General features: G+C 36.4%; 1 protein-coding gene and 1 long non-coding RNA gene across 2 annotated transcripts in view; both read left to right on the top strand.

Annotated features, from left to right (window-relative positions):
* Positions 1-24,011, top strand: part of LOC149628471 (solute carrier family 12 member 2-like) — a 220,973-nt gene that overhangs the window by 184,898 nt on the left and 12,064 nt on the right. Inside the window, exon 22 of the mRNA XM_089851400.1 lies at positions 5,876-5,972. Coding sequence (XP_089707526.1) covers positions 5,876-5,972 — 97 coding nt within the window. The remainder of the gene's footprint in view (positions 1-5,875; positions 5,973-24,011) is intronic.
* LOC149628472 (uncharacterized) lies at positions 16,815-17,953 on the top strand. Its single transcript, XR_016374338.1, has 2 exons — positions 16,815-17,671; positions 17,739-17,953. It is a non-coding gene; the product is annotated as an uncharacterized LOC149628472 (long non-coding RNA).

The raw sequence follows: 24,011 nt of genomic DNA, 5'->3' as shown, positions 1-24,011 counted from the left end.
CCATAGAGCTTTCTCAGTTGTGACGTCAGTGCCTAGATAAAACGTCCCGACTTAGCTTTGGTAAAGGGCGGCCATATTTGGTACCTCTTTGGTTCAATAGACAAATAGCATGGATGACATCACACTAAGACTTCTGAGATAGCTCTATTAGCGATAATACCAAATTCAGAAGAGTCTTAATAATTTTTAGATCCACCTTAGATTGCCGAAGCAATTTTGCTTTGCATGACAATTTTTACAAATTGAATGAAAGGTATTTAAACTATTTAAGCAGTTTAACATTTTTCATCAAAATATTAGAAAATTAAAGCAGCTTAAAATTTTTCATCAAAATATTAGAAAAATTTATCATCAAAATATTAGAAAAATTTATCATCAAAATATTAGAAAAATTTATCATCAAAATATTAGAAAAATTTATCATCAAAATATTAGAAAAATTTATCATCAAAATATTAGAAAAATTTATCATCAAAATATTAGAAAAAGTTATCATCAAAATATTAGAAAAATAAAGCAGTTTAAAATTAATCATCAAATATTTTTAAATTTTTAGCAGGAGTTCATACCGGAGTGATGAAATGAGCTCTAATAGTGGCGCGCATTTACCGACGCGTGACGTTTCCGCGATACCTTTACGCTCTCTAGTGGGAGAATCAAATACTACCATAGGAATGTGATTGAAAGCGTGAAAAGCGACACCTAGCGTTAGGGGCGGGGGTAGGCTCCGGAATAATAGGCCAATCATAGATCCTGTTACAAATTTGAAATTATATCGTCTGCTAAACAGCTGAGATCGGTATTGCAATGGAAGTAAAATTATTTACTGTAGTTAGTTAATTAAGTTTCATTTCACACCAAATCGCAATGTACTGGCCTACTTACCTTCGGTTGGAACTTTGACTAAGCTTTCTTCAAAGTTTTTAAATTTAATTCTGCCTCCAACGTTAACATTTTGTGCTTGGCTTGATTTGTAAACAACGCCAAGGCTTAACTCGGAAGGCGTACTAGGTTTAAAAGAAGTAACTTGAACGGTTTGAGTAGACTGACTTTTATACTTTACTGGATCTTCTCTTAGGTAAAAGTTGCACTGCGTTAACTTATTTAATTTAATCTTATCCCTAATTACGTACGCCATACCGATAGTCCGATACCGACAACTTTAACCCTAACAGCTGATTTTCCACGGTATCCGAGCTCAGCTCCCACAAAACTATAGAATGCTAGCCTTTTTGCTAGGTAGACAGGCTTCTTTAGGGAAACCTAACAAGACAGAGAACGGGTGAAGATTTTTTCTATTGCACTATGAAGCCAGTAAAATATTAGTGTCGCCAGTCTATGTTAGTTAGTCTTTACAAAAACAAAATGTAAGAAGGCTTTCGATTGGTCAGAGCAGTTCATGTGATCAAAGCTTTTTTACCCAGAGTCCCTTGGAAGAAATGAGAGGCGAGGTTAGTAACCGGTAAGAGCTTCCCACCCCAAATTTGATTTTAGAGACGAGGAGAGAGGTTTTTGTGACGTCAGGCGTCTACAAATGCGAATTTCATAGCCCGCGTGTTATGTATTTCACTCCGGTATGAACTCCTGGTTTTAGAGCTTCCAATAAATCCCAAAAGGTGGCACCTGTTTAAGCATAATTAAAAAAATAATCCTGACCTTCACTTTTACCGAGTGATTTTGCATGTGATATAAGATAAGGTATAATAATGAGGCCATAAAGCTAGCTATTGTAATATATTTGAACTTTGACGCAACTATATAGCAACCAATTTAAAAGGATTCTTAAAGTGCACTTTGAAGAGTAATTATATGCTGGGCACGACGCTACACTCTAAAGCAAAGTCGAGCTGAAGAAGAAAGATATTACAGCTTCATATTTTCAATTATGTCCCTGAAATAAAGTGCCCAGAGTCCTAGCGAGTTCCCACTCTTACTTAGATAAGCATCATTTCTTACTTAAAGAGAAAGGGCGTCTCGGACGCGAAAATTTTACAAAAGAAAGGAAACAAAAAGCAACGGAGTTTCGTTTGCTATTATCAACTTTTCCAATCTTTTGTTGAGAGATAGAAAATGTTTTCTTATTTTTGCCTTCCATCGGGGCTTTCCCTCGGTTTCTTTTAGTCGCTTCTTTTTCGATAAAAAGGGAAAAAGGGTTTGCTGAGAAAAGTGAAGGGATCCGTAACCCGTTCGATATTGGCACGGTGTCGATCTCGATAACGCGGGCTCCGCCAAGTCTTAGGGGTTAGGTTATAGGGTTCGCGCCGAGCTTTAGCCCTGCCCGGAATAAAAGAGGAGCGTACTAGCTCGCGTCTCAAAAACCTCGAAGGAGGAGGCGAAGCTTTGGCATCATTTTCGATTGGGTCAATAACCAGTCGATGCCAAGGTCAAAGGGTTCATCTCCGAACCTCAATACGTATGGCCAGGGGTAAATAACGAAAGGAGTTAGAGACGCTAGCGTCCGTAGTGTAGAATACAGTGGGACTTTCAAACGTAGACACAGAAAAGAGAAAACGCCTCGGTCGCGCCGCCTATAATTCAAAATAAGTATGATATTTTGCAACCAATAGCGTGGCAGCAAAGATTCGAAAGGCATGCTGGATATCGAATTTCTCCTGTCTGCTAGTATTCGTCTGCTAGTGTTCGTCTGCTTACGACTGAGTGACAAACTGACAATTAGGGTTAGAGTAAAGAGTATTCATTAAGGTGCACTTGAATTAGAAACATGCAACTTTAAAGTTGGTAAATTCCTTATTCGATAATGAAATGGAATTAAATGTCGTTTTTGCATCCTTCAATACAGTTTTAGTTGTTTTAATTTCTTTAGTCACAGATACAGTCGATGATCCTGATCCCACAGTTCCCACTAAGCCTTGGCTCACTGGGCCGACTGGCCCGACTCTGTAACCGCGCACTTACGGCAAAACAAGTTTGATCACATTTTGAGGGTTTCCCCGGCTTCAAATTGCAAATTGTTGACTTATCTTTCTTCTTTAAATCGCTGTTTACTCGCGATTGAATATAGTAATTATATTGGGTTGATTTATGAGACGACTTCACAACATCGACACCCGCCATTTTACTTTATCCAGAATACCTTGCGGCGCGAGATTTTAAGGCAAAACTTTTAAGGTTCTGCTCTTATTTACAATACAGTTCCAAAGATGGCACTACGTTAGTTACAAATTCTATGACGTTTCAAGGTCCCACTGTATTCTACACTACGGAAGCTAGCGTCTCTAACTCCTTTCGTTATTTACCCCTGGTATGGCCAACGTCCAGCCAGCGTTTGGACAAAAGAGCCGTCCGTCTCTATACTCATTCCCATACCCGAGGAGTTGGACACACTGGCTACTAAAATCCCGCTCATCTGGACAAGCTATTACGGATTTCGTAGCTTCAATGTTAAGGGTTATGAATTTTTACGATTAAAAGATCTACTTTAATTGCTAACTAATATTTACTGAGCTGATAGACCAAGTTTAGACCAAACAGCTTAAAACCGATGATATGGCATGTTCGCAACAGAGATGTTTTATAAGAAAACTCTAATATTATTTTGAAAAATGGATTGCTTCTAAAAAATTGGAATTGGACACACGGGCTAATAAATTTCAACTCATCTGGTCAAGCTATTTCGGATATGAAAGCTTCAATATTAAGGGTGATGAATTTGTATGATTAAAAAGATCTACTTTAATTGCTAAATTAATATCTACTGTAAATATTCAGTTGATAGGCCAAGTTTAGACTAGACGCTTTAAAACCGATGATATGGCTTGTTAGCAACAGAGATCTATTATAAGATAACTCAAATATTGTTTTGAAATGCGGATTAAGTGTTTCCAAAAAAATTGTAAATCGGTTTCTAGTGTAAAAGTGGGTTTAAACAGAAGTGAGATGAAACTAGAAGTATCGAGGTAACCAAATTCTTTACTTGGAGAAAGTGAATATTCTTGATAAGACACCAACGGTTGGCCCTCTGGTAGAGTTTTCTGAATTTTCCCTCCAAAACGTGAGACGCTCGTGGCGGTAGACGGCCCAACTAGATTCAAGCACCCGCTTCGTCCGTGTTCCGCGGCTTTAGGTTCAGGGGAGGGGGGTAGGAAACTTTTTGGAACTCGACCAATTTTTCTCTCTCTAGTGTAGGCGCGATGGAAGCGGCATAAAATCCTCAAATTTGTTCACTAGTGCCAGGATCTACTACCAATGCTAGAGCCCTTCACTTCTAGTCTCATCTTACTTCTGGTTTAAATTATCGAAGTTTAAGAGTTAACTCTCTTCGAGTTTAACCGGGCTTCATTTGCCGGTATTTCACCCAAAAAAAAGCACAAAAAGGCTTTAATGCATTATGTTAAGTGGACTTTTCAATAATTCCGACGAAATGCCATTTGAAATCATTAAAATACTTTAGAGTTGCGTTTTTACAAGTGCGAAATCTAGCAATAGTAAAAGAGTCTTATGTGACGAAATTCTTCGGTATACTCTAAGGTATAAATTTGAAAAGGAAATCGATGAAAATGATAGCCAATGTCCAGCCTCTCATTTCTATCTATACCCTTTCTCCTTTTCGGGCGTAATCGGACCGCCTTCCACGGATAAAAGCCCAGCGAACCACGAGTTTCTGGAAAAACTCCATTACCCGACTAACAAAGAGACCTTTAGCGAACCCTGTACCGAAACCCTGGGATATAAGGTGGATAAAAAAGGAAAAATAGAAAACAGAAAAGGAAGAAGAAAAAATCGGTCAGGGTGAGAGAAGAGAAAGATTGGTGTTGGGGCGTCATGTACTGTAGCGTCCATGAACACAAGCTACGCCTATATTGCGGAAATAGCGAAAGGGGCTTAAAAAGGAACCTAACTTTCCAATTAAGAGAAAGGCTTTACCGTATCTCGTTGTGGCCTCTTCCCAAAACTCTTAAACATCACAAAGACATCGCTTTTTTTCAGAAGGAGCCGTATAGGTGCATCATCTATTGACTAATACATATATTATAATTATTTCAGAAAGTGATTTGTTTTTTGGATGTTTAAACTTTCTTCACAGTCACAATTAGTTTCGAAATTCGATCAAACTGCACGCTTAGGGAAATGAGAGTTTTAAAAGTGGTTTGGTTGCGAAGGTCATTAAGAATTTAAAGAAAGTCCTATTCTAGACGCGTAGCATTTTTTGCTTCATGATCAACCGCTAATTAGGCTATGCCTTATTGAAATTGAAAGTGGGACCTAAAGACTTGAATGTGTAATGTGTATAATGACCGGAAACGTTTCCTGGTTTTCACGTTCTTACAACACCCGGGCAACGCCAGGTGGATTAGCTGGTATTACATAGAGTCAAATGTGCTCTTATGGTTTGGCTGGACATTAGAGTTACATTTAGACATGCCAAGAGGCAAGACAACTCTAGAAGTCGTCAAAGAGTAGGCCGAACCCCAAAAGCTCTATGCATTCGGGCACCATCTAGGATTGTCAACAAGCGTTTCTATTCTAATATTTATTTCAGAGATTGACATTAAAATATAAGCATTTTGCTCTAAATTTTAACATTTTTACGACAATTGTTAAGTTATGGCTATTTTTTTCGAAGTCTTGCAATATTCCAATTAATAAATTTAATCTATATGATTTTCAAAGCATTTTAAATATTTGAAGTTTATGTATTAAAATTAACAATAATTATTTTAAAACCAAATTTTGATTGTCTTGAAGTAGGAAGCTCCTTACATTTGTAGGTTTAAGATTAAGAACACTACTTTGAATTCTGCGTTGATTAAAAACATTTTTTTTAGAAATTAAAGAGACAAAAATTACCATACAATATTCGTAATTAAAATGGCTATTTCCTAATTGGAATTTCTTTTCTTTTGATTTTTTTAAGAATGAAGGAATTTGATGAAATATTGAAAAAATGGCAAACAAGAAACGATGGAAGCACTCAAATCAGCGAAAATGAAATATTTGCAATGAAACACAAGGTAAGCTCATGTTTTATATTATCGGGTTTAGTTTGAAAATATTCTTCCCTATGATTTGAAGACAAATTAGGCATAACTATTATCCGTTTTTTTGTAATGTTTCATATGTAAGTGAAACATTTTAAAAATCTGTTCAGTAAGTGAAACATTTTAAAAATCTGTTCAGTAAGTGAAACATTTTAAAAATCTGTTCAGTAAGTGAAACATTTTAAAAATCTGTTCAGTAAGTGAAACATTTTAAACATCTGTTCAGTAAGTCAAACATTTTAAACATCTGTTCAGTAAGTGAAACATTTTTACAGGCGTCAATTGATATTGCAATGACTCCTTAACCCCTGTATGGTGTCTTTTCCCAGAACTTGTTATTCGGAATAGTTTCAATAAGGGACTTTCTATCTAAAAATGCCCTAATAAGATGGTTTTTTTCTTTTCTTTTTTGAAAACAATTTATTTATATTTTAACAAAAATGTTGTTTATAAAAACAAAAACAAAAAAATCCTGGTACGTTACCTAGTGGGTTATAGAACTTACCTTCTCATGTGATTCCTTTAACAGACTGATTTTTACGAAATTTAGATTGGCAAAGAACTTAAGAGTCAAAGTTGAGTAGCTGGAGTTATTAAGGATTATATAGGCCTAGTGTTCAGAAATTTCATTTGATGAAAAGCGCAACGTGTCGTCGAGCTTATTCTCATTAGTATTTAGTAGTAGTAGTATTCTCTAAAATGTGTTAGTCAATGAAGAGCTTTTATATTACCACGTAAGCAAAATTACGGTTTCGCCAGACTGTATTACCGCCAACCAATTTTCGCTACATCATTAGAAGCTATGTCTAAAGACAAGACGGGGATTCTTAAGAGCCAATTAGTAGACACATCTGATACTCAAATTTTACATTAAGTATACAATTTTTTGTTTTCAATATTGCCATTGATAGACCAAATCATCCCTAAATTTTCTCACTTTCACACGGTAAAGGCTAAATCGTAATTTTCATTAGCGAAATAAGATTGGCTGCAATTTCAACAAATAAAAGAAGAAAAACAACGCAAACAAATCCGCAGAAAAATAGTTCTATTCCGCAAAATTGGTGTGGCGCGAAAAAATTATCTAGCAAGAAAATCCCTTGTTATTTTTACCAATATCGGTTATTCGGTTTTCATCCAAGCCCTAAAACCTTTCTCTCTTCGTGCAATCCGGGATACATGTAACGTAAGATTATGACGATAAGTATTCACCGCCATTTTGCAAATGACAGCAGCGCATAGGATAAACTAACGCCATGTTGAAACTATAGTGATGTCCAGAAAAGGAAAACAACTATAGATTTAGATTCCTTGAGGCTCCCATAGTTCCTCGTGATACAGGGGAGAGGTTAACGCGTTAGTTTAATGTGTTTTTAAATTTTCGAAAATTAAGTTATCCGCACCAAACTTAATTTTCATCTGGTATTTCACTAAGGGGAATAATTTTTCTTGAAAATTCATTCTCATTTTCAATAAATTCATTAATTTTTTTAAACTTTCATCGATATTTGTAACACACTTGACTCAAATATGTACAAAAAAGCGAGACCATGAAATTATAAAATAGATTGTTTAAACAATCACCACAGTGGCTGTCAATGAAGCCTCGCAGTTTTTTAATATTTTAACTGAATTAAAGTAAAGAGTGTGTAAAATTCTACATTTTTTCGATCAATTTCTCAAAATTTGTAATATTTCCTCATTTAAAACCTTTTATTCAAAAGTGATCTATTTTTTTATTATAAAATAAAAACGTAGCCACATCTTGTTTATAGGTCAGCAATGAGTCAATAGTTTGCGAAACATCTCTGAAGTCAGTATGGCAGGAGTTCAGTTGATGTTGACCTTAATCTAGATGGATACTTATGGGTATAAATTTATGTTGATAGTAATAGCAGGCATCGTAGAAGCGGTGTTAGGAGCTAGTAATACCCGTATGACGAAGGGGCTCATTATATCAGGTAGCTCGGAACTGAACCTCATCTCGCGTTAATGCCCTTGGCTTTCCCTCGATCTCCGAGGAACGCCTGTGCCAAGCCAAAATAGCCTAGTACCCTACCCTCTAGCGCTATACACCTACGGGTGGGGCCCATAACCCTCCCATCTTTCGCGCCCTTTCTCATAACGCGCCCAAAAGAAAGAGGACTTACGAGAGAGAATACTTATTCGAAATGGCCTATGGGATATCAACACAGTGTACTTTGTCATATAGAGAAATGAAGTGATGAAGAAAGCCTCTACTCCAAAGGTCCTTTCACACAAGGGTAATTTTACCTCCAACTACTTCGTGGGTACAGTTCCCAATTAAAATAGAAAATATAAAACCAACGACAATTCATCAATAAATATTTCTGAAGATTATAAAACACAGTTTAATTATGATGAAAGTACATTGAACTTATTTTTAATTTGTTTGGTTGTTATTTTCAATCCTCTCAAAAATAATGAAACGCGCTTAAGTTTCAGTCGAAACAGAAATGTTACCACATACCTGCAAAGAGACTAAAACTAATCCTTACAACATGCTCGGATTGGTCCAAATTCTTGAAATTGGTGGCAATGAGTTTGCCAGTCTCATATAACTTAGTTTGCAACTTCATCATGTTGACAAAACATTTTTCCTGCTAGTTGGCTAATTTAAGTTGGTCCTACTAGCTGGTGTAAATTCAAAAGAATTTAAATGAAGAGCTGATTAAATTTATTATTAATACGTAATCCGGATTACTTAATATTAACAAATTTTATAAAGTAATTCGTATATTTTTAATCACCATGTATCATCTCTTCGTTCAAATTCTTTTAAATTATCTATTATTCATGGCTAACGAAAAGTTTATTATTTAGGTAGTGTCAGGTAAAAATTGCGTGAAAGACCCTTAGATCCCTTTCTTCAGGTTTGAACTTACAAGTCGGCTTGCAATCTCCCTGTCGTTGCCAATTGCGTCATATAGAATGCACTGCTCTATTTTTGGTAAACTCATAGAATAGAACCTAGTTATAAATAAAGATTATTATGATGATAATGGTGATGACACGGAGGACTTCAAAGTGAAACTCTCTAAGCTTCTATTTCCAAAAGTGCCAGGATTAAATTCAAATACCTTGGAACAATTTGATGATTATGGACGGGACGGATTACACCACCTTCGTTGTGCTTCATAGGAAAACAGACTCAGGATCAATTTAAAATGTTAGCGCGTTCTTAGTAAGCGTCTTTTTCATCTCTAAGCTTTAAATTGAATGTGATTTAACTAGCCCTAGCTTAGTACGTGCTGCCAATTTAAACTGATTTTCGAATGCCGCATTGTATTCAGGAGTCTAGACACGTTTATCATCTTCACCTATAATGTAATGGCTTCAATATAAAATCTCAGCTCCAGACTGGCTTTGTTAATAAAGGATCTTTTCTTGCTCTAACGACTATGTTGGACCCGGCTGCATAAATAATTAAATTACGAAGCAGAACGACTTATTCTTACTGAAAAATAAATGGTATCTCCGAAATAATAAAAACTTCTTAAATTTTCGAATGCAAGAATTCTCTGATGACATTTAGAATTCGAAAACTTTTCTTGTTCAACAGATAGTCTATGAGATTTGCGAGGTCACCTTATTTTAGCATCAAGGTTATAGACTAAACGACAAGGCAGCCACTGGAGCTAGAGACGGTTTTATGGTGCCGTCCGTAGGGAGTCGCATTGAATTGGTATACAGTTTCCATTTTAACTTATAGGTGTACAACCTAAACTGTTAAAACCTTTAAAAAATAAGTACTTCTAGTGTTATAACAAAAGTTTTGTTACAGATCACGAAGTTACAAAACTCGAAGGCAACTTAAGACAAACATGTATATAATATTTTGTAGTATGTTAAAAATCGGAAACCAAATAATGACTTCGATTCTGTTAGGTAAATTTTAGTAAATTTCGATTTACTAAACCGAACTGAGGAACACAGTCCAATCTTTAAACAATTCCTAAAACTTTTAAGACTCTTTTGATGGAAAACTATTCATTAAACGTAATCTTGATCACGAAACTAAAATCTCATTTTACTTGCGCATGGAAATCTGAAGGAAGTTACGTTTGAAAATAACCCGAGGTACTATTAGGCCCTTATAGAACATTCCATTAAATACTTACAGAAAAATCAACGCACAGGGTAGGAGCTGCCATATTAGGCTAGTTCCCTCCCGCGAAGAGGTACCGCTAGACGATGCTCGCGTTCGCTACACGCCTGAAGCTAGACGACTCACGTGCTTCTTGGTGCCAGAGATATAGATTAATATGGCGGTCCGGCAACTGTGTTGTTTGCTTTTCCTATGACATTCCAGGAACGGTCTATTGAATAACTTAGCGTCCCATAAACCCTATTAAATAAGTAATTCTTATTTCCATTGAATCCGAGGCATCATTGCGCATAAATATCTTATAACGTTAAGGAAAGGGAGTCGAACAGTGACTGAAGTTAACAGAAAGTACAGGCTTTTGTTACTGCATGAGTATTAACAATGATAAAGTAAGAAAGCCTTCAAGGAAGAGAAAGAGGAAATTACAGGAAGAAAAACACCTAACCATGCTGTTGAATCCTTTTCCGGCACTGAATCTCTGTTCATTTAATATATTATGAAGAGTAAATCAACAAGAACGTATTGGATCAAAAGGAAATATTTTTCAAAAATACACTATGACTGCGGTTATAGGACTATTATAGTTTCACACTCCGAGATGTTTTACTCTTGGTACTATATTATAATATTGCAAGCTTGGCATTGAATGGGAGGTGATAAATAAAGACTTCCCTGGCCTTCTCCTCCAGGACCGATTGGTGTGGTGGGATTGTACTTGGGGAATGGTCCAAGGGGTTCGCGACGCCTGCAACTCAACAGTTCCAATCATCAAAATTCGATAGAATAACTTCGGGGCGTCACGTGACAAATGAGCCGTGACGACATCGATCGTCGTCCAAAAGCTCTTTCCAAAGCTAAAGCCAAATAGAGAGAAACAGAGAGGAAACGAGAAACGGTTGCAGAAAAGGGAAAAGTCCTAAGAGGCTATGAGGAGTCACTCTATTGCCTGTCCGTGGGCCAAAGGTCATAATGTACTGAGGAGACCATTTAGCTTAGCGTTATTGGTTAGCTCATTATTATCCTGTTCAAGAGTTCGGTGGAAGATTTTTCAACCAATAGACTATTGCTATAGTTACTTGTAAAGAAACCAACCAGGGGTTTCAGACTCGCCATGGGGCAACGCCTGAGTTCACAACACGCCGGAGGTTGGCGAACTCGCGTTGCTTCTTAACGAACTCCTACGCCCTGGAAAGTTCTCTTGATCTAAGTCAATAATGGAATGGTTATGGTTGCGAAAAAGCATTGTAATTTCGTTTAATCTAACAGACAATACTTCCATAACTTTCTCTTGAATTGTTATTTTGTGTATCTAAATTGCTTAATGTACTGGTAATACCATTAGGGATAGTTGACTCACTACTGAATGGTCGCCTTTGAAGGAACATACTTTGAAGTATTTCTCATGTACTATACGTTGTTATTGAAGAAATCTGAAGAAACATTTTTGTTTTAGTTGGTTACAAGTATGATCAAAAATAAATAGTGTCGGACTCCCTCTTTAATCTGTGACATGCATTTGGAGGGGTGAATGCATACTCGCGAAATCTGTTTCATCCCCCTCGCCTATTCACTACGTACCTAAGATAATTTGTGATATTGCGCGTGAAGAAATAGTGCGGTTTTATTTTACATAGCTGCTTTTGACTGAGGCTAACCGTGGCCACTGCAGTTTATCGCCACAATTTAATTTGATGATGTACATGATAGTATTAATTTAGTTTGCTAATATTGATGTTATTTACCAATATATTAAAACGTTTTAGCTTATAATGACAACCCAGGGCCTAAGTTTAAACGAAATTCTAAAGGATTTTAACGATGAGTTTTGTGAGTTAAATGATGATTTCAAGAACATCTGCGGCATCTTTAATTTAATTTCGGCGTGTTAACATTTTAAGCAAATTTTAACCTCGTTCAAACGCGAAAATAACACTAAAGAAAATAGATCAGAGCGCGGAGGTTGTTACTCTTCCTTGAGGCCTATGCCAAATTCTCCCGTTTGGTGGCGTACTAGCGTTATTTTCGGGAAGAATGACATCATCGACTACAAATCTGATTGGCTGATACCATGTTAAACACCTCTCGCGCGCTTGAGCGTCTCGAAATGCATGTCAAGCTAAGGCGAAGGCAGGGAAATATGACAGTCCGACAATTTCCCCTATTTATTTTTGGTATGATCAAAGTGAGCACTCTTGGTTATATGTCCAAATAGCACTAAGCATGTAGCGTTGCTCACGGACTAGGGTGTGTAGGAGGAGTGGGAAAAGCTTTCCAAGACTGGCCGGGATAATATAATGGATGACGATTCGCCTTACCTCGATTCGCCAGAGTCGTTTATTATATAAACGAAACCGACCTAGCGAAGACGCGAAAAATGATTCCCTGACTTCCCCCCTTCTCCCTCTTCGATAGGATCCCTTACATCCACCGGTTCTTTCCTCTTCGCCCAAATTGAATTAGTTATAATACTCTTTCTCATTCTCCACGTCTACCTGCGATTATTCAGCAAGAAAATCTTTCGATACGCTCGACATAGCGAGACATCTTCCAATTCTTAAAAAAAATAACCGTAATTGGGTTCAATAGCATATTCAGTGTGGCTTAGTTACTCGAGAATGGCCAGCATCTTCCACAAGCTAGTGATTTTTCCAAGCTAACTGATTTTACAAATACAATACTAAGTAGCAGCAAAGAGAACCGACGTTGCCCGTTAACCTTTCTGAATTTTTGAATTTTTTACTTTTCAAGCACGATAAGCAGTCATTTTACAAGATGGTCGTATGTTTAACACTAAAAGTCATTAAGTCAATATTTAGAATATCGTGAACCAGTTTACTAAATATTAATGATTTGGATTCATCAAATTGCGGAGATTATTCCTTAAAGACTGGTTTACACTGATCAACGTTTCCACATAAGTTTGCGAAATACTACTCAAAGAACAGCGGCAACCGTTTTCACTGAAACTCGTGAGAGAACGTGAGCTCCTATAGACCAAGGCTAACCTTTCATGTTAAAAATTGTGCCAATAGCAACTTATCGAGTTTCCTTAAATTTACTGTCGTTTTCAGTTTTATTGTATAAATAACAATGTCTTCAAGACTAGTATACATTAAAAAAGCAATGGCGTCGAAAAAAGCTTCTTCCAAGCTGACCAATATTACGCCCTTGAGGTCATGTATTCGTCGCTTCCAATTGGTCACCGCTTACCTTACTGTGCTTGCCACCTAGAAAGCTCAAACATTTACCTCTGAAAAAAGACATGACACGCAGATTTTGATGTGTTTTCGGAAAGTGAAAACCAGCCCCATGGAAAGTTTTTCATATTTGTGGTCTTTATTTTTCAAGATTCGAAAAGTGTTTTTAGTGAGTACCTATTTCGAATGAGTAACGTCCCTGAAATTTCAGATTACTTGGGCTAGGCATTGATTTTCATTCAATCAGACAGAACTACGATTGTTTTTGACGAGAGAGCTTGGAAATGTTTAAAACATACATTAACTTTACCATAGCAATTTTGGTATGAAATTTATCAAATTTTCACATTTCTAAAGACGTTTTGTTGATCATGACTACTTTCTTGAGAATTTTTAAATTTCCCGTTGTATTTTCACACTATTTAAGTAAGTGCTATTTCACTGTGATTACTGTTATTTTTTACAACTTCTAGACTCAATTACATGAGTAAACTCATGTTGGGTAGCGCTATAGGGCACTGTCGGTTAGCTGAGAAATAGGGGCTAGCCACCACCTCATTATGCAATGTTGTTGAAACCCACCAATAAAGGTTTTATTACACATCCATGTTTTGAGAACAAACGGTAATAATATCTGAAAAAGTCTATACTTTTCGTTTTCACAAAATTAACCAACTATTCTTAATTCATTTCTATCATTTGCTTGGAAACTGGTTTTCTTTGTTAAATATCATTTATCCCTAAATTGTATTCGCCTGTATGGACTTCCCACACTGCATTGAAAAACGTGGTCTCTTCTTTAAAGGAATGGCGAACTGATTTAAAAATTACCTCAAATCTAAAGAAAACCTTTCGTTTTTGAGAGTTTAAACTCTTCTGATTCCAAAAATACGCTTAATAAATATTTAAATATGAGGGAAAACACAGAAAAAACTCCTCGAAAACTTGAAATTTGAGGGAAAAAGCAAATTTGCAGAGAAGATATTTGGTGGGTTTTTATCCTTGCTACGTCACTCACGGCATCTCGCAGAAAAGCCAAGCGCGCGCGCCCGAGTCTACTAATGCCGCGCGAATTAGAATAAAATAGGCTTAACGCGGCGACACTACACTAACAGGCGTCACGTGAGCGACATCTGGAGTGAAAATTTCTCTTTACTACGTCATCAAGCGAAACAAAATTCCAAGCACAATACTTTGATTGCAATTTTATAAATTTCTACGAAACCAAATACAAAACTAAACATATCATAGTAAACTAGATTTTTCAATGATTTTTTTCGTATTTTAAGTTTGTGGATGACGAAAATTATGGCACTAACTCTTTAAGTATCTCTTTGTCCCACTTTCGGTATCGTATAAGAGTTTGTCAAAATAACCAACTTGGATGAGGCTTAGAAAATATTAGTCAATATGTAGGATGTGAATTTTGGCATCGAATATGGAAAGTTTTAGCGTCCACAATATGACGTTCGGGGCGAATATAAATTCATGTTGCTACCGCGTATCCGTTGTGTGTTTTCTCCAAAGTCATCCATCACACGTGACGGCTTCTCGCTTTGTCAAATCTCTTTCGACTAGGCCTAAAGCTTCGCGAAAGGTTGGACATTCCGCAATATAGCCGACGCGACTATGAAATTTGACATACTTTCGAAAGAGTCCTTCTTGGTTCATGATTTCCAAATATTTCACGTGATTTGTTTAACTTTCTTAGATATAATGTGATTTGCTTAATTTTTTTACATTTAATGTAATTTTGTTAATTTCCTTTGGTTTCAAAGCCAGTTGTCATATTACTAAAAATGGCATAAATGTTTGTTGTTATTCTAAATAATTCAAGATGTGTCGAAATTTCTTAATAATTTAAGAAATTTCGTTAGTATTTGAAATATTTGGTAGAAATTATTTGAATTTCTTAAGATTTTATGCAATTTTTAAAATTTTATTTAAATTTTATCCAACTTTTTTAATGTTTGAAGATTTTCAAAAGATTTCAAGGAACTACCTTATTTTTCATATGGAGTTTCATTAATTTTCTAAAGATTCTACGGAATTTCATTAATTTTCTAAAGATTCTACGGAATTTCATTAATTTTCTAAATATTCTATGAAATTTCATTAAATTTCTATATATTTGATGCGCCTTATTGTGTTTTCTAGAGTTTGATATACATGTCATAGTTTTGCAAGGTTTTGGAACTAAATAGATTACTATGTTTCTTGTTAAATGCTTCAAAACCTGAATAATCAAATTCAATCCTTAAAAGCAGAAGTTTTTATCTCTCTAGCTCGGAATTGGCGATGAAATTTACACGCGAAATTTTCGAGTTTTGCCCTATGAAATAAAAATAAGAAAACCATTTTCAAGCTAAGACCCAGTGGGAGAGTAGAGCGGATTGAGGGGATCCTTCTAAAGTGGATAAGCATATAGGGCGAGATTCAGTGAATCTTTTCACCTTCTCCGAGTGACAATGACGTCACGGAGAGGTATTACACTGGACGTGTCCGTGTGTGTGTCTGTCGCCGCGTTTGCAGTTGGCAAATCGGAGCAAACGTGTTGGCAGAAAGCAATATTGCTTCTACTCCATTATCATCGCTAGGATTAAGAAGTACTCGCCTAGGGTTACGAGAAACGTCTAGCCTCCAATGGCAGGGTCTCCACCAAGGGTTCACGCAATTGCGGTTTTATTATCATTTATTGTGAATCAATCGCTTTATATATCCTAAATTACCAAACATTCTTAAAGATCCAAACGCTACAATTCAAACGTCAACAATAGCTATGTTTAAAATGATTTTAGGAATAAAGTTTCTTAAAACGATTTAAACATTTAATGACGATTAAAATTATTATTTAAGTAAAACCTCTTAATAGCGTCTCGACTCGGAGAGGTTCAATTTGGTTTCCCAACTTGATTAATTAAATTTTTCATCGGTTCGAGCTATAGTGACGTTTAAATAATGTTAACTTCCTCTAATCTCATGATATCTTGACTTTAGAATCGGGAAAAATGTTCAACTTATTTCGTGAAAGTTTCTTCTCCAAATATCCATCTCCTCGTACCATCCTCTATTTAAGACGCCGTCAAAAATGGCTGCTTGAAGCTGTATTTTTTCATACGTTTATATGGGCTTACATATCGGCCATACGCCTTTCAATTCAACGTTAGTTTCATGCCTGAGACTACCACTTCTGCACCTAGATCTCTCCGTCATGGGTGACAGTAAAGATTCCTTTTACCTTAACCCTAAAATATAAGACTGAGGAACGCAAGCAGACTAGGCAAAGACTCTCTCTGGCTTCCATAACTTATCCACTAATCTAAATCTCGGGCCAGGCTTAGTTTTCTCCTTAGTTTCTCTTCGGTAAATCGAGATGGTGATATTTTAACATAAATATATCAGTTTATTACATTCCCTCTGGATATTCTTAAAACATATTAGAAATGCAAAAATATCCGTATTCTAGGAGAGCGGTCGCTCTCTTAGATAAGACCTGATACTCCCTCTAATGCTAAAGGAGGGTTTTTTGATTGACCGTAACTTTTTTCGTATTGTGTTTGCAGCTTTGAAATTTTGCCAGTGAACTAAAATTCGGGCCCTAATTTTGTGGTTAAAATTTCAAAGAGATCCAACTAATAGTTAATTCTATAAAGAAAAAAGTTGTTAAGGGTGGTTTTAGAATCCATAAAATTAATCAGACATTTGGTGAAAGATACTATATTGTTCCATAGAGATAACATGGGATTTTATTGAAAAATGACCTTAATTGGGATCGTGTATAAAGAAAACTATTCATTCGTTACGTTTGGGAACCATCTTAAATTAAAGATAACAGTCCATAGATGTGCCTTCCCTTAGTTTCATTAAGATAAATTAAGTTTAAGTATTGATTTTTATCATTATTAACACATACTTTGACTTACGTTGTTTTGGGTATTGGAATTACGGCGTTTTACCACTGTTAGAGACAAGCATTTTAGCCCTCATTTTTTATATTGGACTTACGGCGTTTGTGTCGTGATTCACGCCGTTAGCGGGATATTAAGCAAGAAAAACATGGCGTTTGAGCTGTCGGTTAAAATTAAAATTTTGGATTTGGAATTAAACTGGAGGCTAATTACGTATGATTTTTATTGTTTTCACAACAAAAAACGTCAATGAAATTTACTAAAATTAATTTTAAATTTAAAAGCAGACAGAATATTTTATTATTAACGAATTTCGCTAAGCTAATTTCGTTAAGCCTCGGTCAAGGTAGCGTTGCCGTTATGTTGTCTGTTGATGTTATAGGAATAGGCAACATTAACTTCGGTTGAGATAAAAGCTAGACAATACGAATACTGTTGGTATGTTCAAATTAATTATTAATCTTACTGGTAGATCAATTAATTACTATATTATTATCTGTGACAGCTAGGACACATCAATCAGCTGTAGTGGTAAATTTTACACCTTGATGATGAACCCTCCGCTGGCTGAATGCTAGCGACAACTTTTCAAGGGAAATAATGACAAACAGAACTGTATATACTATATAGTCTTTCATTTAATAACATTCTATATTTGCATTATTTAAATTTAAATTTTGTATTAAACGTGCAAAAGATTGCTGTTCATTGGTTCTCTAACATGTTTTCTTAATTTTCGACATACTAACGTAGCTTTTGTATTTTGAGGGCGCGTTTTTTTTTAAAGGCGTTTATAACACGATGTATAGTTAAAATTATATTTATTTTGGTTTATGTTTAATGTGTAACACACTGTTCAGTGTTACAGTAGTTCTGCAACTAAGCCTTCAAAGTTTCTGAAATTATTGTAGGTAAATATCAAAGAAACGAAAGTGTTCATTTTCAAAAATTGTTTCAAACTAACACTCACAGGTCTTGGTTCTGGTTTTAAGGGGATCCATTCTCAGGCTCTTTATTTCATAACGTTTTTTGTTTGGTTAATTAACATAAATTTTTGGTTAAATATGTAATACACTAGTTTTTGGTAAGTTTCAGAAATTAACGGAGCCGAATGACAAAGAGATGGATTTAATAGCTTTCATTTCAACATAATTAAAACCATATAAATTTATTCATTTAATAACTTTTTTCGATTGAAATTAGGCCTAAAAATTCAGGGAAAAGTCTGGGATATTGAAAATGGGCCAAAAAAGTCAGGGAAAAGTCTGGGAAATTGAAAATGGGCCTAAAACGTCTGGGACAAGTTTGGAAAATTGAAAATGGGCCTCAAAAGTCAGGGACAAGTCTGGGAAATTGAAAATGGGCCTCAAAAGTCAGGGACAAGTCTGGGAAATTGAAAATGGGCCTGAAAAGTCAGGGACAAGTCTGGGAAATTGAAAATGGGCCTGAAAAGTCTGGGACAAGTCTGGGAAATTGAAAATGGGCCTGAAAAGTCAGGGACAAGTCTGGGAAATTGAAAATGGGCCTAAAACGTCTGGGACAAGTTTGGAAAATTGAAAATGGGCCTCAAAAGTCAGGGACAAGTCTGGGAAATTGAAAATGGGCCTGAAAAGTCTGGGACAAGTCTGGGAAATTGAAAATGGGCCTGAAAAGTCAGGGACAAGTCTGGGAAATTGAAAATGGGCCTGAAAAGTCTGGGACAAGTCTGGGAAATTGAAAATGGGCCTGAAAAGTCTGGGACAAGTCTGGGAAATTGAAAATGGGCCTGAAAAGTCAGGGACAAGTCTGGGAAATTGAAAATGGGCCTGAAAAGTCTGGGACAAGTCTGGGAAATTGAAAATGGGCCTGAAAAGTCTGGGACAAGTCTGGGAAATTGAAAATGGGCCTGAAAAGTCTGGGACAAGTCTGGAAAATTGAAAATGGGCCTGAAAAGTCTGGGACAAGTCTGGGAAATTGAAAATGGGCCTGAAAAGTCTGGGAAATTGAAAATGGGCCTGAAAAGTCTGGGACAAGTCTGGGAAATTGAAAATGTGCCTGAAAAGTCTGGGACAAGTCTGGAAAATTGAAAATGGGCCTAGAACGTCTGGGACAAGTTTGGAAAATTGAAAATGGGCCTGAAAAGTCTGGGACAAGTTTGGAAAATTGAAAATGGTCCTAAAAAGTCTGGGAAATTGAAAATGGGCCTGAAAAGTCAGGTAAAAGTCTGGGAAAGTGAAAATGGACCTTTTTAAAGGTCAGGGAAAATATATTAGAGGGAAAGTCTGGATAACAGTATCAGGGTAACCAGAAAATGTGTTGTCTGACTGTCTGACATTTCTCATTTCTAATTATTTAAATTCAAAGGGCTGTATTAACTTCTAACCTGACAGGTTAGTAGTAAACAAATACCGGGCTGCCAGGCTGCCTCTTACACAACAAAGTTGGCCATTCTCGCTTATAAGAAATGAATCTTTGTCATATGCATGGCCTTCAGGAGCCCCAGGACTCCCAACAGAAGCAGGGTGGGAAATAAGGATTTTTTTTCAAACTAGACATTGGGCCAGCCTGGAATAAATATACTGGTCTATGACCATTGACCAGGGCGCGTTGTCTGGTAAACTAATGAAGTGGAATTTAAATAGTTGAGATAATGTCTGGACCCTGGTTTAATACCCTAGAATTTTCTTTGTGGTCCCGTAGACCACTGACCCCCTCCGATTTAATTTTTAACTGGTCATTTGACCTGTGCCACCGCCTTATTTCCCACGCTGAACTGAAGTGAAGATTTCTTTTGCCCGGAGCATAACCTACTCGATGACGCGCTATCGTCAACATAGATAACAGTAGCGCTAGTTAATTCAGGATACCGATATCTAATTTGCTCAAATCAGGGTAGAATATATATAGGACGTGTGTCCAGCGACCCCCTGTTTGACTGGAAAATTTATAGGACATTGTCCACTGGAGTGCGCAAAAATTGTGCCGCGTCTTCAAAATCAAACTATCAGAACTTCGGAAAAATTTACTGGTCAACTGTCCAGTGACCCCCTTAGTGTTTAAAATATTTATGGGACATTATAAAATTTTATTGCACAATGTCCAGTGTTCTGTGCTTATTTCATTCCCAGGACTCCCAACTGAAGCATAGCCCACTCGATCCGCGCTACTGGACGCTGCACTGCGGCTGCTCGAGTGGGCTATGACTGAAGTGAAGATTTCTTTTTCTCTGAGCATAGCCTACTCGATCACGCGCAACACATCGCAGGGTGGGAAATAAGGATTTTTTTAAACTGGACATTAGGCCAGCGACCCTCCCGAGTCCTGACTTGCAATAAATAAACTGGTCCGTGACCATTGACCAGAGCACGTCGTCTGCTAAACTAAAGAAGTGGATAATTAAAATATTATTATTTTAATGTGTGGACTCTAGTTTCCCTTCAATTTTCTTAGTAGTCTCGTGGACCACTGTTCCTCCGATTTAAATTTTGGACTGGACCAAGCAATTTTTATACTGTTCATTTGTCCTGTGTCACCACCTTATTTCACACGCTGGCGCGAGTTGCTTTGCGTTGTCGAGTGCGTGATGGAATGGGCTATGCCTGGAGTCCCAAGTCACTCCCAACCTCCGCGACTTCCTACCCAAATTCCCACTAGCATAGCCCACTCGATCACGCTCTCTTTTCTCCGCCTACATATTTTGAAGAGGGTACTTTTTAGGCGTATTAGCAATCTTGAAACATCTTTGTGGACTTTTAGGGTAGCCCTGGCTATATTGTGTTTAAGGTTTTAAGCTTAATATCAAACAGACGATAGTTAATGCTACAAAAAGTTTGAAATTGACAATCACGGATCGTCTTTGTGAAGTTTTAAGGATATCCGAATTTCATATTGGGCTTATGAAAATTTTGAGCTAAAGCTTAAACGGACATAAATCAGCGTTTTTAAAAATTGTGTAAAATTTTCAATTTGGTCCTATTTCTGGAATTTTTAGGGGAGCGCCTCGCGTTTGAATAAACGATTGTAAAAAATTGTATTACGTTAATTATCATAAGACTACAAACTTCTAATGATTTAAGTTTTTGTTTTTGAAGTATCATTACAAATAAATGTTTGATTGAGCTAAAGTTACGGTCACCTTTATACAGGGTGTTTCTGAAAGGTCCATCAATAATGAAAGGGCGTGTTTATTGGGCCATTTTGAGTCGAAAATGTTCAATGGCATTTTTCCGTCCGGGCCACTGTTTTCAAGTTATGATTGGAGTAATTTACGGATGACCCCTTAAATTTAATTAAGAAATTTTAAGACAGCGCTAATTTAATGAAGGGGTCATCCCTAAAATATTCAAATCATAACTCGAAAACCGTGGCTCGGACGGCAAAATGTCATAGAACATTTTCGACTCAAAATGGCCCAGTAAATACGCCCTTTCATTATTGATGGACTTTTCACAAACACCCTGTATATGTTTCTGCTTAGTGCAGATTTTGAAAATGTAAAACAGTTTCTTAACAATCTTAATTAAAATGAAGACTGAAGGAACAGATATTAATCAAAAATGTCTTGATTAGAATCAAGACCTGAAAAGTATCGATAAGACTGAGGTTATCACTTGACTGAAGGATCAGATATTAATTTTTCTTTTTAATTGAAACTTAAAGGCATGCTTAAGAAAAAACAACGTTCCATTACCGTTTTCCGTTGAAATAACTTATTTTACTGGTAATCAATTTCAAAAATTTACTTATCTCGGCTTTTCGACCACAATTCCATTCCCCGAAAACATTTTATCATTACATTGTTACAGTAAAATTAATTACTTTTGGGAGATACCGTGTCAAAATAAGCTATAAAACAACAAGAAAAACTGTAATAGTGGTCTGTTTAGCCATGAAAACAGCCTTTAAATAGTTAAAAGCTCCATATAACCCTTTCGAGACTATAGCGCGAGCAGCTTTCTTCCGTGAGCATGGATCGAGTGGGCTATGATCCAAGGGAATTTTTTCGCTGTTATCTGCTATTTTCACGGACCACTCGTTCACGCCAAATCAATCTTTCACCTCACTTGAATTTTTCATGATTATATTAAGATTTGAAGGAACAAAATTCCAGATTACTATTTTCACTACCATCTCCCTCTGGTAACCTGAAGCAAACTTTCCTCTCATTTTGCTGCTCATTACCGGTGTCATTCCCTTGAGTTTCAGTTCTTTATAACTACTATCATGAGTTTATTTATTTCAAACCAAAATATAAAAAAATTGGATTCTTTTTCCTTTTGTGCTACTTAGAATTTACAAATGTATATAACGTTGTTACATGCCATATCAAATAGTCTCTAACCATTGTTAGAAACTAAAGAGAGAAATTGCGGAGTAACAATGATCATGCCCTGAACTATGAGAAAGAACAATACGACGGTTGACTAAAGTACACTTGATATTACATCATTTTGCAAAACCGCGAGTAAAAATCTTACCGCCATTTCTTTTAGAATAAATAAAATGTTCCACTGCAAAGCGTGCCAGGACGAATGGGGATGTAATGTCTTAAGGAACCTTTTTAAAACGCAAAACCATACACGTACTCTCTCAAAAGTAATTAATGTAATGATAAAATGTTTTCGGGGAATGGAATTGTGGTCGAAAAGCCGAGATAAGTAAATTTTTGAAATTGATTACCAGTAAAATAAGTTATTTCAACGGAAAACGGTAATGGAACGTTGTTTTTTCTTAAGCATGCCTTTAAGTTTCAATTAAAAAGAAAAATTAATATCTGATCCTTCAGTCAAGTGATAACCTCAGTCTTATCGATACTTTTCAGGTCTTGATTCTAATCAAGACATTTTTGATTAATGTCTAGTAGACTTTGTAATAGCTAATTGAAAATATTTCCATTTCCATAACGACGATGTCACTCGTTAGGCCAGCACACTCCGTTTCCGAGTGGGATTTCATATTGAATATAAATAGGACAAGTTAGGAAACCAAATTATTACCTATCCGAGTCGAGACCCATTTAATTACCTGAATATGCAACTATTGCTATTTACACAAGTAGAATAATCTTACACCAAGTTCCTATGTAAGATTTTTTGCCGTAGCCTCTGTGTCTGAAAGTTCTGACGTTAAGCTTTTTAAAGTTCCCAACGGAGCTCGCGTGAATGAAGAGATAAAATCTCTAAAATATCGGCCACGACCGAGAACGAGCTTTTGAAGCAGCGCTCCACAGCGGTGGAGAGTGAAGTTAAACAGGCGGGGTTAATTTTTTTATCCGAGTAAGTTCAAGCATGGAGGGTTCATCCAAATGCACGGTGTTTGCGTTTTTTATAGCAACGGTGTATCGTGTGGAGTGCAAACGTTTTTAAAGAGGGTGATTAATTCGACATAATTAGAAGCCGACGGAATTATATTTTTCTGGCACGGAAATACTCTGAGTTTGTTTTGAGAGCCCTTTATCCATTTCTAAATTAATACATTTAAACCTAACTTGCTTCGCCATAACGTAAACTCCGATCGCCTAAGATATACGCGAGCGGATCTACGTCTCTATTGGCCGAAAAGCTCAACAAAAGTTTCGTAAAAATTCGTACCTTTTTTAAGGGGGGTGAAATTTTTTTAGTGAGACCCAGCTTTCCGCGGCTGTTGTTAGTTGGCGCCGAGAAAAAATGTTAGGAGAGAAAAACTTTGGGTGTTCAACTACCATTTACTCTACAGTAAATACATTCGGCCTAGCCTTGGGATACCAGATTTTAGGAACATTCGAGATGAGACGTTCGTTAGAGATAACCTGACACACATT

The sequence above is a fragment of the Phalangium opilio genome, unplaced genomic scaffold (genome assembly GCF_054372755.1).
Source record: "Phalangium opilio isolate 3A_F unplaced genomic scaffold, DU_Popi_V2 ptg000105l_1, whole genome shotgun sequence".
Taxonomy (NCBI): domain Eukaryota; kingdom Metazoa; phylum Arthropoda; class Arachnida; order Opiliones; family Phalangiidae; genus Phalangium; species Phalangium opilio.
The sequence above is the reverse complement of the archived record's forward strand: the minus strand, read 5'-3'. Positions and strand labels throughout refer to the sequence as shown.